The sequence below is a fragment of the Protopterus annectens genome, chromosome 12.part0 (genome assembly GCF_019279795.1).
Source record: "Protopterus annectens isolate FY-2018-M chromosome 12.part0, PAN1.0, whole genome shotgun sequence".
Classification (NCBI taxonomy): Eukaryota; Metazoa; Chordata; order Ceratodontiformes; family Protopteridae; genus Protopterus; species Protopterus annectens.
In genome coordinates, this window is record NC_056746.1 from 174,046,030 (window position 1) to 174,062,367 (window position 16,338).

Genomic DNA, 16,338 nt, shown 5'->3' on the forward strand with positions numbered 1-16,338 from the left:
AGTCAGAGGAAATGGAAACCTGATCAGAAGAATCATATTGTGTGTCTTGCCTAGGCCTCATCAGGAGGGGGATGGGAACCCCTGATCAAAGTAATTAGGTCTTCGGCCATTTTAAGCATCTGTTTCTTAGGCATGGAAGTCTGTCCAGGAGAATGCTGTACTTGTTTCTTTGTCTTTAAAGCTGTTTTAGTCTTTGCCTTGGAAGCTGAGGCTGGCTTGACATATAACTGTGTAGGTCTGAAAACACCCTCAGAAGCCGATGCCTGCTCAGCGGCTCCGGACCCATTTGAGGGAACAGTTTCCAAGTGTCCAATACCTTGAGTATCCAGAGGCCTAGCTGTCTCCATGTGTGAGTCGGAAGCGGCCTGTGGCTCTGAGGTAGCGGGCGTCAGGGGCTGTGAAAGCACCTCACTGAGAACCGGCGAACCAGCGACTGGCCTAGTGGAGGCCACGTCGTCGGTTTTGGACCTTGGATGCCTGTATTTTTCCTTTTCCTTGCGCTTTTTATAAACTCCGGTCATCGGCTGTTCCGACGGCATTATATAATTAAACCTTTGGCCAAAGTAATGAAAAGCAAAATCTTACCGACGCTTAATAGTGCATTGGTTAAATCTAGCACAAAACCAACAGCTAGCAACGTCGTGGTCAGGGCCCAGGCAAGGAATACAGTAAGAATGAAAATCCTTATGAGGTATTTGGTTCCCACAATAAATACAATTGTTAACTTTTTCTGACATCGGTCTGGAGCAAGAAAAAAAGTTTCCCCAATGGGGTACTTAGCTTTATTGAAGACTTCGGATCTGAAATTCGATTTCGAAAATCTCAGGAGTCGGCCGACTGGCACTTGCGAACTGCTTTTCCTTCGGGCATTGCGCGGCAAGAAAGACTGAAGAAAATGGCGTTGGCTGCATCTTTTATACCCCTGGCGCACTGATGTCAGGGAAGAGGTGACAGTAACCAACGCCGGACCAGGACTTTGGAATTCAGGCCGACTGCGGGTAGCCTGCCAGCAGGATAACCCAAGTGTAATGACTGCAACAGTGAAACATGATGAACATCAAGTGCAGAAGGCATTAAATTAGAAGGCTACTAACAAGCAGTAATAAGTGCAGAGTAAGAACAACTGAACAGATAACAGCACGCAGAACAACAACTAAGACAGTCACAGTAAGAGCAGCTGAACATATATATATATATATATATATATATATATATTTTTTTTTTTTTTTGAGGGAGGGAACACAGCAGTATTAAGAGGCTACAGGGGTTGTCCTTCTCAAATGCTCTCTTTGTAAACAGTAGGAGTGCCTGAAATCAGAATATGATCTCACAGCACTCGGTTGAGTGAGCAAATGAGATAGGCCCAGAAGGAGTATCCAAATACAAACTTACAAGAGGGCGGGCAGTTTCAAAGCCACCAAGATAACACCAAAACAAGAACAGGGAAGGTGGGTGGAAGAAACAGAAACAATACAGCACCACTATAAATAATAGGCAAGTGTATAAGTACAACACAGTGCAAGTTAAGTTGCAGAAAGTGTACTTATCAGTTTGAAATAGATTCCAACTCTGCACAGCAAATCTATCAGCTTTCCAGAATGAAGTAGGCAAACAACCTCCAGTGTTATATGTAGCACAAAGTTGTAAGTTTTGATTTGATCAGAGAGGTTAGCTGTCCTTGTGGACTATTTAAGCCTAGTCAGTTTCTCTTAGTGAGAATCAAACCCTGTATCTTTTGTCTATGAGGTAAACACCTTAACCATTACACCAACCGTGAGATTTGTTTCGCTTTCTTTCTTTCTCTCAAAGTAATTCATGCAGATGAGTTTCTGCTCCAATCATGTTTATAGTGACAAAGGAGTTCCCTCAAGTTGGTACATTTCTGCTGAGTAGACAAGCACATAAACACAAACACAGCTAGCAATGTCATGCCTGTTCTCCATATATGTAGTGATTGCTTCTATTGACTTTGATAAAAGTTCTCTATCTGAAAGTGAGATGAAGCCTTACTTATGCAACCAGAATCTGGAAGGGATGGAGATCTAAAGAGAGACCAATGGGGTCGACTGTGCCACTCATCATGTATTTGCGTATTTCAGTGGCAGATATGGGAAGAATACTGTCCCATCTGAGGAGCTAGCAAAAGGACTTCTGGGAATGAGGTAATCACCAACCTACAAGCTATGCTTGTTTTAATTGAAGAAACCAACAACATATCTGTTAAGTAGCTGAAGGATATTGGGGTGGAATGTCTTCCTCCACTGCAATACCTTGTCTAGGGAGTAGACAAGGAATCTTGATCTGAGAGACTCAAGTCTTACAATATATGCATTCCAGTGCAGCTTTCTCAGAACAGAGCAGAACGTGCTAATAGATTTCATACTCATATGACAGGGACAGCAAATGCAGTGAATACAACATAACTAGAAATTGGAGTCTATACTAAACATTTGTTTGAATCTGAGGATATAAAAGTAGACCAAGCCATCTATAATTAACTGGACATCTGTAAAGTGAGTGAAATGTAGACATTTAGAGAGTGAGGACTGTGAAACAGGTGTAAAGCTATGTTTTGACTGCCATAATGCAAACTAGGATTTTTTTTCCTTTGGCTGTTAGCTTTTCACCTTCAAGTCTTTCCAAACACACCATCGATTAATTTGTACCTTTCCTGCCTGGCTTCACAACTGATATCAACCCATAGAGGTTCCCTCTTTTCAGTGGATAATGTCATTGCTCATTTCTTTTCCAGGCAGTGGGAAAGTGTCAGGGGCTGATAGTCTGCTGACCCTCAAGACTTTGCGCTAGTCTAATAACCCATTCATTTTTTCATCCTGCCTGACTTGAAACACCATATCACATCGGGAAATCCCCCGTGTTTCCAGTAGGGTGTACTTTATTGGTAGCAAGAGTATTTGCCAGTCAGAGGGGATGAATGTCAGATATTGACAGGATGTCTTTCACAGCTAGCTTAGATACTTCTGTATGCACTTACACCCATCCCTTGTTGCTTGGTTGATGGCAAGTAGTGCCAGCTGCGTAGGAGTTATACCTGAGCCATACAGCTACTTGACTGAAGCATGGCAAAATCTCTGGCTGATTTTCACTCCTGGAGACCTGTGTTTTTTTTGGGACATCTCACTTGGCCACCACCTGTTACATGCCTCAGCAATAGTTCGATAGCCAGTTACCTTCCCTCAAGAGTAAGCAAGACATACAGAAACTCTCACAGTCCCTGAACTTATATATACACTAACTTTGAGATCAGCATATCTCATAAAGGAAAAAAATAATTCCTGGAAGTCTTTGAAGGTAACCCAATTCCAAAAGTAACTCAAACAAACAAAACAACCAGGTATACCACCACAAGAGCATTTTATTAAAAGCAACAGCAATAAAATCAATAAAAGCAAATTCAGGATCTCATAGAAAAGGGAATATTCTGAGAAACGTCCATCTTGGGCTTAGTATATGCAAGTACATTTTTCAACCATTCCAGTCTCTGTAGAGCCTGACGTTTCAAATGGTTGCCACGTACCATTGTTGCTGCAGCTAAGAAACAACTGTAGTTGGTATTTTATTGTGGGAACTACTTAAAGTACAGTGGTTATGTCAATATCTAAACATATGCGGTGCTACTGTCTTACATTACAGACTTTCTTCAATGTGAAATACCTTACACGCCCAAAAGCTATTTATCTGCATTTATTGTTTAATAATTTATTGTTTAATACAGTACTGTTAGTATTAGTATTAGACAGTATTATCTAGTAAAAATTCTGTAAAATAAAACAGATTCACCTTCCGTAATTATAAAAAAACACATTTCAGGTAACATCACAAGTGACAAATGAGCAAACAACCTACTACTGTGGAGCACTGAAAACATGATACTGCTTTATGTGATCAAAGTAAACTACAGCAAGCCTTCAATAACTTCCATGTTTACCTAAAGTGTTAATCATGGTCTAGTCTTCAGTACTAAGGAACCATGTGGAAACCAGTTTTGAACTAGTTTGTGTGTTCATGCATCTGTTCAGACAGCAAGGGATTCTGAAGTCTAGGCATGCTGCTGCTGTTTTGTCTGAATTCAGTGCTTGCCAGAAAATAACACTTGGGGAATAAAAAATAAATGTCTGCAGGGGATCCCCCATGTAACAACACAACCATTTATACTTACTATAAATACCTGACACACTTTTGACAAAATTGTTCTGCTACTGTGCTTCTGACTTGCATATTACTACATATTTATACATGGTCTGAGAAACCACCACAGTACAGTACCACTTTTAAGTCTCTCTCTCTATTGTTCTATATTATAATTATAAAATGTCAATACCTTGTACAGTAAAACATCCAGATGAAATACATGAAACATGAACACATACCAAAATACGTGGGATGTGTGTCTGTGTTACACGTTGGTCTATTCTGCAGTACTTACCTGCGATGTTATTCTATTCGATGAAATCTGGGTTGACGTTCTCATAGTTCGTGATTTTCACGATGAGTGTATTTTGTCTCGATGTTTTACCATTCATGGTAGTGCTGTTTCATGATAATATAGACCCCTATATATCTATATATATATATATATATATATATATATATATATATATATATATATATATAGATAGATAAATATCAAAGAAAATAGCACCGGCTACCTGATAAAGAACTGGCTCACACAAAATCAGATATAAAGAAAAACAGGATGAGCCAGTGAAAACGGCTGATATAAATCCACTTCGGAGATCGGAGGTTGCTCAGCAATAGCTTGGGCCAGTAAAACTTTATTATAAAAAATTTTCTTCTTATAACTTGTTAATTCCTCTTTAGCTTAGCTTTAGCTTCTTTAGCATTATATCTCTTTAGCGTATATTCCTTGGTGTGCCTTTTTTTAGATTTAAATATAGCTTTTGGCCTTTGTTTTTTCTAAAGGCCTTTATAATTAGTGTAGTTAGTGTAGTTATACAGTTATATAGTTATTGTGTGCCTTTGATAACTTTTAATATTTAGAAGTGCTTAGATATAGTTAAAGTGTGTGTGTGTGTGTGTGTGTGCTTAAAGTGACACTTTGTCACAGGATATTTAGCCCTTAGTTTTTTTATCAGGGTTTATTTAAATAGTTTTGGGTGTGTCTTTAGCATATTGTTGTAGTTTTATTGATACTGTGCTGTTCATTATGGTTGACCAGGATAGGGATAAACATCCTAAGTCAGGTTTCAAAAAATGTCCAAAATGCAGACAGAAAATGTCTGTCACTGATAGCCATGTTAACTGTGTTTACTGTTTGGGAGCTTTACACCTTCAAGAAAGTTGCTCCATTTGTCATTCCTTCTCTTCTAGGGTCCTTGAGGAGAGAAAGAGTAAGTTAATTGACAGAGGGTTAGTCAAACCGTCTTTTCAAGAAGCTTTGAGTGAGCAGGACAGGTCTAGCAAATACTCAAAGTCTTCTAAGGCTTCTTCTTCTAAGGAAGTTAAAAAAACAAAGAAACCTTTGACATTGGCTCCACAGCCCTCAGAGCTGAGCGTCTTGTCTATTTGGAGCCGGCCCCCACTCCTGGAACCAGTATCCAAGGTACTTAAATCTCCGATCCTTCAATCAGTGCCCCCATCCATCCATTCATCTCGGTCTTCATTTAGCCATTCCGATTTGGATGTGGATACTGTGGTGCAGAAGTTGTTACAGGCACCGGTGTTTGCAAAAATTTTGTCGGCTCTGACCCAAGTGGCTTCGGAACGAAGACTGTATTACCTTCACTTGCTCCTCTGAGCCATGCTGGTCCTTCAGAGCTGAAGGAGTTGGACTTGTTGATTGTTGAGCCTTCAGAGCCGATGCATATTCCAGTGTCATCAGTTCTATTTACTCGGACATCCTCGGCTCCGATCGAGGAGTCTAGGAGCCGACACTTTCCGGTTGGGTCCAGGGAGGATAGTCGGATTGACATGTCGGATCCGACTTTGGCTCTCAGGGCTTCGACTTGGATGAGCTTGGCTCCTACATCTGGTGTGGAGCCCACTGCCCCGGTGCCTGGGGGATTGATGGTTTCCTTGGATCCAGCTGTCCCTTCTCATCGAAGCAGGGGTGCCCTCGAAGCCATGAGGAGAGTTATGTCGCCTAAGACAGCTTTGTCTTCAGGTCTGACTACTTCCTCCCCAAAAGCACCTTTGTCTGCTTCTGCTTCACAGATCCTTTCTAAGCGTAGAGACCCAGAGCCTCAGGAAGCCCCATTGGGTGGCTCCTGCTCTTCCGAGACCTCACCAGAATTTCCCAGTGATGAGGTTCCCAGGAAGTGAATCTGTAAGAGGAAGCACTTAAACTCCCCGCAGGAGTCTCCCACATCCGATACCGACTTGGATGAATCAGAAGGGTCCCCATGGTCCCCCTCTGAGGATATCTCATTTGCTGAGATACTAGAAATCCTTAGACAGAGGGGTGACTGGCAGTCCACCAACCTTACTGAAGATGAGTCGGTTCTCCTGAAGACTTTCGGGTCTCAACCCTCCACCTCTTGGGTGTCTCCACCCTTCGATGAGCTCATGGAGCTGGTCTCATGAAGGGCAGGGGAGTCTCCAGACACCATGGAACTTGTCCTTATGAGGCCAAATACATTTATTTCTGTCCCTCCCAAGAAATCTTTCTCACCAAGGGAGTGCCAGTTGATGCCATGGTAGTGGCAGCAGCCACCAAAAAGGAGATTTTGGAAACTTCTTCCTCTATCCATCCTCTTAACAGAGACTCTAGGATCATGGATAGATACGGGAAGCGCACGTACAGTTCACCGACTTTTGCACTGTGTTCGCTCAACTATCTTACCCACTTTACGAGACTGCAAAGAGATCTCCTAAAAGAGCTCAGAGATAATCTTCAGGGTACAGTAGCTGCAGGAGCTTCAGATAGAGTTGCCTCTCAGCTTGCTACCCCCTCAACTCCATAGTGAACTCATCCATGCACCTCATTTCATATGCAGCCGATGGAGTAAGTAGGGCAGCGGGTACAGGAATTGCTCTTAGGAGACACTCCTGGATGCGCTTGTGTTCCTTCGTGGAACCCTTTAAGTCATCCTTTGTCAACACTTCTTTTGATGCTCATCCCCTTTCGGGCCCAAAGTTAAGGAGACTTTGACCAGGTGTGAACAGGAAGGAAAGACTCTGTCTGCCATCGGAGTCCATTTTTCCACTCTTACCAGACCCTACCCCAAGGGTCAAAGGGGAGTAAAGATGTGGTTCCAAAAAGCCCAAGGAGCCTTTCAGGACACATGTGGTGAACCCCCCTCCAGGGGCAGAGGAGGGGGCAATAATGGAAGACGCTGCCCTCGCAGCAGAGGGGGTCCACAAAACCATGCCGACAGAGATCAGTTCTTTGGGAAGCCCTATCAGCGCTCCTGAAAGGAGGCCCGACTGTCCTACTCTGGAGGCAGTCAGGGGTCGCTTATCTTTGTATCTAGATGCCTGCCGCAAAATAAGAAATGACAGCTGTGTACAAAGTATCATTTCCAGAGGATATTTCATTCCTTTCACCATACCTCCTCCATTGACAACAAAAATCCCAGACGTTCCACCCAGTTACAGGGAACAGGCAACAGTAGAGGTCCAAACATTGCTAAGAAAAAGAGTCATCCAACCAGTCCCAGCAGACCAGATAGGATCCGGAACTTACTCAAGGTTCTTTTTAGTTCCAAAAAAGACAGGGGACTGGAGGCCTATTTTGGACCTCAGCAGACTAAATAGATCTGTCAACAAAGAGAAGTTCCGGATGGTCATGCTTCAGTCGATACTTCCCTTTTTAGGGAAAGACAATTGGATGTGCTCGATAGATCTCCAGGATGCGTACTACCACATAAAAATGGCCAGACCATCCAGGGATCATCAGCACTTCCGCCTGGGAGCCAATCTTTACCAGTTTTGAGCCCTGCCCTTTGGCCTCACTGCAGCCCCCAGAGTGTTCACCAAATGTATGGCAGTGGTCACGGCTTACCTGAGACATTTAGGATTCCAGGTGTTTCCGTACCTAGACGATTGGCTCCTCACCACTACCACCAGGCATCAGCTCATACAAGCCAGGGACACCACTCTTTCACTCTGCAGTCATTTGGGCATTACAATAAACTCAGAGAAATCTGCCTTGTCGCCATCGTAGCATACCGTTTTTATCAGAGCAGAATTGGACACCACCACCACCACCACTATGAGACTTCCAGCAGAAAGAGTCTTAACACTCCATCAGCAGGTCCACAATACCATATCCAAAAACAAGGCTCCAGCATTAGCAGTACTAAAATGGTTAGGCATGATGGCAGCTGCAATATTACCCATACCGTTGGGTCGCATGCACATGCGGATTCTGCAATGGCTGTTGTTCACTCAGTGGTCTTACCAAGAGCTCCCAATGTCTCATCTTATAATGATCACAAACACATGCAAAAAGGATCTTCAGTAGTGACTGACCGCTCGCTCTTCATGTTACGATAGGTCGTTCTTTTGTTCTACCCCCACCAGCGGCCACAGTGACCACGAACGCTTCCCTGAGAGGGTGGGGGGACATTTACAGGGAAGAACAGTCCAAGGCACAGGGAACGAACAGGAGACACATCTGCATATGAATGTCCTGGAGATGAGAGCAGTACTTTTAGCGCTGCAGTACTTCCAGGACTATCTTCCTCTGGGAACAATTGTGATTCAGATGGACAACATGTCAGTGGTGACGAAGTTCGTATATGCTACATACGAAAAGCGCTTTAGTTGAATACAATAAATGGATTATTCTTTATTATTGCCTGCCACTCATTACTTTTAACATGTCAGTGGTACTTGAACAAACAAGGATGAACCAGGTCCTACCCAATTGCCGCGAAGCCCTAAGAGTATGGCAATGGGCTACATCCACCCAGTGCTTTCTGTTAGCAATGCACATCTCGGGAAATCCAACGTGATAGCAGACAAGCTGAGCAGAGCAATTTTGTTGCCTCACGAATGGTGACTCAAGAAAGAAATAGCGGACAGAATTTTCCACAGGTGGGGCCAGCCTTGCTGCGACTTTTTTGCCAACCACATGAACAGGAAATGCAGAAGCTACTCTGCCCTGATTCCCCCTCCGGGAGATGCACCAAGGGACACACTCATACACAATTGGCCTCTGGGTCTCCTCTATGCATTCCCACCAATTCCCTTGCTACCCAAAGTACTACAGAAAGCAAAAGCCCTGGGAAGGACCATCATTCTCATAGCCCTTCATTGGCCTCGTCAGATTTGGTTCCCCTTCCTTCGACTTCATCAATTGGATGACCCTTGGATTCTGGACCCAGCTCCAGATCTTCTGACACACTTGTCGGGGGAACTTCATCTCTCTCTCTCTTCAGTCCCTGAAGCTGACAGCTTGGCTGCTCCAATTCCCAACATAGCCAGGTTCCATAACCTTTCAAATGACATGCAGCAGAATATTTTCTCATAAATCCTCTACTAGGAAGCTATACCTTAGCAAATGGAAAAGATTTTCTATATGGGCCTCTCAAAATAACATTGATTCCTATCAAGCCCATATGGCCTCCATATTAGAGTTCTTGACTATGATTTTCAATAAAGGAGTGGCAGCAGCAACAGTTTGGGTTCAACTTGCTGCTATTTCTAATTTTCACCTTGGATTTGAAGGATTGAACATAATGTCACACAAACTATTCAAAGCCTTTCTCAAAGGGACTTTTCATCTCAGACCACCTGTGAAATCCCCTTATACCACATGGAATCTAAATTTTATGCTTTCACGCATTATTCTCCCTCCTCTAGAACCAGCTTCCTCATGCGATTTGAAATATTTGTCATGGAAGACTACCTTTTTAGTAGCTATCACTTCTGCATGCAGAGTGTCAAGCCTTGTCCATAAAACCTCCTTATCTAATTTTCCATGCTGACAGAGTCTCACTATGAACTAATCCCTCATTTTTGCCCAAAGTTTGTACTGAAACTAACCTTAACCAAATTACTGATTTGCCAGTGTTCTACTCCAAACACACCAACAACTTAAGAGTATATGCTGCACAAGCTTGATGTTCATAGACAGCTCAGATTTTACTTGGATAGAACAAAAGACTTCAGGAAATCAGAACAGCTTTTCATTTCCTTTTCAGATTCCAAAAAAGGTATGCCAGTGGCAAAAACAAGTGGTTATCCGATTGCATCACATTTGTATATTCAGCTGCTAATATGCCCTTGCATCACAAAATAAAGGATCATTCTCTACCAGAGCAGTGTCTACATCCTCTGCCTTTTCTGCTAGACTTCCTATAGACATCTGTGCAGCAGCCACTTGGTTAAGACCTCATACTTTTATCACTCATTACTAAGTGGACAGGGCCTCCAGAGAATGGGCCTCTTTTGGGTCTACTGTCCTGAAGAACATACTTCCGTGAGCCACCCGAGAAAGATGATGCTTGGGACGCTACCCATCTGTAAGACTGAATGGCGAGATAGAACAACTTCACATAAAGAAGTTATGTACTTACCATAACGTTCCATGTGAGTTGTTCATCTCACCTTCATTCTTACTTCCCACCCTCCTACCCCCTCCAGGGTTTTTTGAGGACCGAGATGCTAGATTCTTCCTGGTTGCTCAACCCTTCTATGGCTTTCTCTTAAAGAGGGATAGAATGACAGATGGTATTATTATACACAGCAAACAAGATCTGAGGTAACTCTAGGTGCATCATGGGATAGGGACTTGGCCTCGAGCTTTCTGAAGACCCTGAGCTTTGTAGTAGGCTGACTAGGAGCCGAGGATCGGCTCCGACCCCATCTGTTAAAATGAAGGCGAGATGTACAACTCACATGGAACGTTGGTAATTACATAACTTTTTTTTTTCTTGAGTTGTCAGTTACATTCTGTGTAGATGCTTTGGTTACATATTTGAACCTATTAGTGCCAAGATAAAAAATTACTTTTCTACACAGTTCTTCATAAAAATTGAATATCACCACAGTGCAGCCAGCATTTTCAGATGAAGTAGAGTTTGCTACCTACATATTTCTATAAACTGACTCAACACTAGTACTATAAATGTCCTTGTCATTATGTAAAAAAAATCAATCACAATCACTAATTTCAAAGTGCTTTACTATTTGTTATGCACTTACTACCAAACTTTGAAGGAAGGAACCTTCACATCAAAATAGCGATAACAGCTACATAAAAATACCAAGGTTCTTTGGTGACAACCATCGTGGTAAGTAAAGGTTCTGTAAGTTTAAGGACAAGGCAATGTCACTATGTTGTGTGTATGAAGCAGTTCTTGCTTTGCTGCAATGAACTTTTCCAACATCTACAAAAATTAACAGCCACTAAGCTGTGCATGCTTAAAACCAAGCTGATTTTAACTAAAAGAAGTTGTATTTTAATGAAGACAACAACAAAAATTGACTTTATTATTTCATTACTAACTGGATAACATGCTCAAAGCTACATTGTGTATAGCAGCTGAGGAGTATTTGAAGACAGTAATTTTCCTTTAAAAGTAAAAGACAAAAAGCTGACTTATGACTTACTACAAGGGTATTGACGAGCACTCTTGATTCGGGACTAGGACGAATACGCAGCCCTCCAACTGGTTCCTCTACTTTCACTTTAACAGTCACATTCTGAGAGCTGACTTCATTCTCTGCTATCACTTGAATTCTGCTTAGGCGGACATCTGTGAAATTTAAGTGGATTACTGAAAACCAAGTGTCATCTGTTTCTCTGTTACAATCTTCAATTATTGGGGACTGTCCCACTGGACAAAAAGCTTCAAATGGAAACATCTCACTACCTCCCAAGATGTAAGCCGTTGCATTTGACCCAGAACTGATTTTGACTAACATAAAAGTTTGATTTTTGGGCATATATACTGTATTGTGCTGAACAACTGGAAAAATGACATTCAAGCCTGTTATTGGAGACATCACTAGAAAGGTGCAGGAAAGATTTTTAGAAGATATGCCATTTTCAAGATGAGTTTTAAAAGTATATAGTCCATACTTATGCAGACCAGTCTGGAGTTGGGGAATGATGAACTGGGACTCTGTTTTACTGGTATATAAAACCCTGAGGTTACAAACAATGTTATCAGACCAGCTGATGTTATCGGCAGGTTGAAGGTAATCAGTTATCCAGTTGGGGACATTCATTTTGAAAAAACTTTGTCTATAAGGAGATGAGGTGCTTTGAACACAGTGCAGTACGGATTCCTCTTCTCCTTCGTGTTGAATGGCAATAATATCATATGGCTGGACATCAATATTTTCTTCATCAGTCAATGCCTAGGAAAAATATAACATGTCAATCCCTTTTTAATGAATTATGATTCATTTCAGGTAAAATATAAATTTTCATTTCATACCAGTTACATACAGGTCATTACAGGTAATATTGTAAGATCCATTAAGTGATCTTAGATTCAGAAATTGATCATCCCTACTGCAGTAGTTATGCGCCACTTACAATACAAATTTCAGATTATGGCAGCAAATGATTTCATAAAGCTATTTATTGTTTTCTCTTGGCTAATGAAACACAGTACTGGAAACCACATTTAGCACTTGCGCTGTGCAGGCAACCTTAAATGCAGTAGCACAAACATTAATCATTAATATTTTATGTTAAGTTGTCAAACTCGCCTTCATTCTTGCTGGATGGGTTCGGAGCCGATCCTCGGCTCCGACTCGGCACTTGCTAAGCTCGAGAGCTAATTTTACCAGCTCGAGGCAACCCTATATCCCATGATGCAAGGCGTGACTACCCCAGATCTCGTTTGCCGCTTCGCGAAGAGGTCTCCTTTTACCAGCTCAGGTAAAATTGTAGTATTTTATACTAAAGTTCAGTCAAAACAATTTTTTCTTTTTTCCTGATTTCCTTTCTTAAAAGTTAGTTTTAACTAATACCTAACTATCTTGCCCTATATTCCCTTTCTCCTTTATATAGGGATAGTTTTTCCTCCCTTCAGGCCTTAAGCCTCCCTTCCATTAATTTTCTGTCAGGGAGTGTGTGTGTGTATTTCAGTTTTCCCTATATATTTATTAGATAACTGTGTGACTGGTGTGCATCTGTGTTTTGTGTTTGGCATACCATGTCAAAAGAAGTAAAGGTCTCAGGCTTCAAGAAGTGTGACTCGTGCTGTCAGAAAATGTCTCTGACAGACGGTCACACTTCTTGTGTGTACTGCCTGGGGCCTTTACACCTGCAGGACTCCTGTGCTATTTGTCATAAGTTAATTCTTCGTGGCTTGTTGAAGCCAGAGAGTTCCCCGACCAAGACTGGGCCGGCAAAGCCCTCTAAGCCACCTAAAGCCCAGGCTGTGGTTCTTAAGCCTTCGGCGGTGGCTCCGACTCCTTCTGAGTCGAGATCGGCTCCGGCTGGAGCCGATCTTTCTACCTCTGAGGTGGTGGTATCGGCGCCGACTGGCTCCGATACACTTGCACCTATGTCGATGTCGGCTCCGGCCGGAGCCGATGTCTCCTTGACCAGGACTGGTGCCGATAAGCTGTCGGCTCCATCTAGAACCAAAGGGTCTTCGGCTCCGATGGCTCTTTCCAAGAAGAGATCTCGGTCCCCTTCCCTAGAGTCGATTCGCTCGGCTCCAGGATCTCCTCTACTTTCGGAGCGGAGCCATCGGAGCCGATCTTCAAGGTCCTCCAGGCTGTCAGACCATGACTTGGAGAGGGTGGTAAGTAGATTGATGAAGTCACAGGCACTGGCCCAGATGCTCCATAGCCCGTCTCAGCAGACGACCGCTATCCCCCATCCCCCTGAAATTCCTCCTCAGACTCTCCTTCAGAGTTCGGAGCCGGAGCTTCTCGGAACGTTGACAGTGGGTGCGCCGGAGCCGATACTTCCCCTGTCGGCTCCGTCGTCTTCGACTCCGATTTCCTCCATGAGACCTTCCGTGGAGGGATCCGGTCGTCGAGTTTCCCTTGTCGGCTCCGGGGGGGTGAGTGGCATCGGACCCTTGTCCGACCCCGCTCTCCCTCTTGGAGCTTCGGCATTGGTGAGCTCGGTGCCGACATCGGCCTCAGAGCCTTCTCTTTCGGCGGGACCGGGGATTCCTGTCACTTCGGAGCGGGAGTCTTCTGGCCTCCCTGGGAGGGGAGCCTTTGAGGTGATGAGTGTTCTAGCCCCGGAGCTGAGTCAACAGTCAATTCCATTAGCTCCTCCCTCTTCGGTGCCTGTTGATGTCTCTTGCCATTCTCTTGCTCCCGGACCCAGAGATCCATCGCCCCAGGTTTCCCCATTGGGAAGAACTTCCTCTTCCGAGGTTTCTCCTGATCCTTCCGGAGAACCCCCGCGTAAGAGGATGTGCAAGAGGAAGCACACAGATTCCCCCGAGTCTACGACATCAGATACCGACTTAGATGAGTCGGTGGGTTCCCCACGGCCCCCCTCTGAGGATGTCTCATTTTCAGACATCCTGGAACTCCTTAAGCAGAGGGGGAAATGGCCTTCCATTAACCCCTCCGAGGATGAGTCGGTATACCTGGAGGCTTTTGGATCTCGACCCTCCACCTCCTGGGTGTCTCCGCCTTTCGACCCGCTCATGCAAGTGGTGGCTCGAAAGGCGTGGGCGGCCCCGGATTCTGTGGAACCAGTCCCCAAGAGGCCTTCTAAATTCATCACAGCCCCCGCAGACAAACAGTTTCTTACCAAGGGTGTCCCTGTTGATGCCATGGTGGTGGCGGCTGCCACCAAGAAGGAACTTGCCGATCCTTCTGTACCTGTCCATCCTCCTAACAAGGACTCTAGGACCATGGATGGGTACGGTAAGCGGATGTTTTCTTCAGCGACCTTTGCTATACGCTCGCTGAACTATCTCTGTCACTTTACCCGGCTTCAGAGAGACATTCTCAAGGAACTAGGTGAGGTAGTTCAGGATCCATCAGCTGCTGGGGCTCAAGAAAAGATTGCCTCACAGCTAGGAATCCTAAATTCTATAACTAACTCCTCCATGCGGCTCATTTCTTATGCAGCCGATGGGGTGAGTAGAGCCGCAGGCACAGGAGTGGCACTTAGGCATCAGTCCTGGATGCGGCTTTGTAATTTCGCGGATCCCTTTAAGGCGTCCTTCACTAATACTCCCTTCGATGGTTCGGCTTTGTTCGGGCCTGAGGTGAAGGACACATTGACCAGGTGTGAGCAAGATGGCAAGACTCTTTCTGCCGTAGGAGTCCATTTCTCCACCCCTTCAAGACCCTATTCCCAAAGGTCAGAAGGGGGGGAATGTGGTTTCGTAAATCTCAGGGAGTCACACCGGATGCACGTGGTCAGTTTACCCCCAGAGGCAGAGGGGGTAATAACAATAGACGCCGGCCTAGGGGCAGAGGGGGTCCGCAGAATCAGGGTAGCAGGGTGCCTCTCTCTGATAAACCCTTCCAGCATCCCTGAGGTGTTGCCCGACTGTCCACCCTTGGAGGCAGTCAGGGGAAGATTGTCGCTGTACCCAAAAGCCTGGCATTCCCTTTCTCAAGACAAATGGGTACAGTCGATCATATCCGAGGGTTACAATATCCCTTTCCTCATCAATCCCTTCCAGACGTTTCACCCGGTCTAAGGGAATTGGCAAAGCTGGAGGTATCAAAGCTCCTAGCAAAAAGAGCCATCCAACTAGTGCAGGCAGACCAAGTAGGATCCGGAATCTACTCAAGATTCTTTTTGGTCCCCAAAAAGACGGGAGACTGGAGACCAATTTTAGACCTCAGCAAACTAAACAAGTTTGTCAAGAAGGCAAGGTTCCGGATGGTCACGCTTCAGTCCATTCTACCCTTTTTGGGCAAGGACAACTGGATGTGCTCAATAGACCTTCAGGATGCGTACTATCACATAAAAATTCACAGGCGCTCCAGAAGGTTTCTCCGCTTTCGGCTGGGGACCAGTCATTTTCAATTCAGAGCCCTGCCCTTTGGCCTCACTACAGCCCCCAGAGTGTTCACCAAATGCAATGCAGTGGTCACGGCTCACCTGAGACGTCAAGGATTCCAGGTGTTTCCGTATCTAGACGACTGGCTCCTCTCTGCCACTACCAGGCATCAACTTCTCAAGGCCAGGGACTACACTCTTCACATCTGCAACCAGTTAGGGATCTCTATAAACTTCGAAAAATCTTCATTGTCTCCTTGCCAATCTATTACCTTTATAGGCACAGAATTAGACACTGTTGGGATATCAGCAAGACTCACAAACCAAAGAATTCTGGACATCCAAAAGTATGTTCGGATCGTACTACTCAGCAAAAAGATCAAGGCCAGATTTGTCCTGAAGGTGCTAGGTCTTATGGCTGCGGCCATCGTACTGCTTCCTTTAGCTCGCTTCCACAT

At 44.3% G+C, this 16,338-nt stretch overlaps 1 protein-coding gene across 1 annotated transcript in view; it reads right to left on the bottom strand.

Annotated features, from left to right (window-relative positions):
* Window positions 1-16,338, bottom strand: part of PKD1 (polycystin 1, transient receptor potential channel interacting) — a 2,476,043-nt gene that overhangs the window by 1,680,156 nt on the left and 779,549 nt on the right. Inside the window, exon 12 of the mRNA XM_044088902.1 lies at window positions 11,542-12,294. Within this exon, the coding sequence (XP_043944837.1) occupies window positions 11,542-12,294 (753 nt within the window). The remainder of the gene's footprint in view (window positions 1-11,541; window positions 12,295-16,338) is intronic.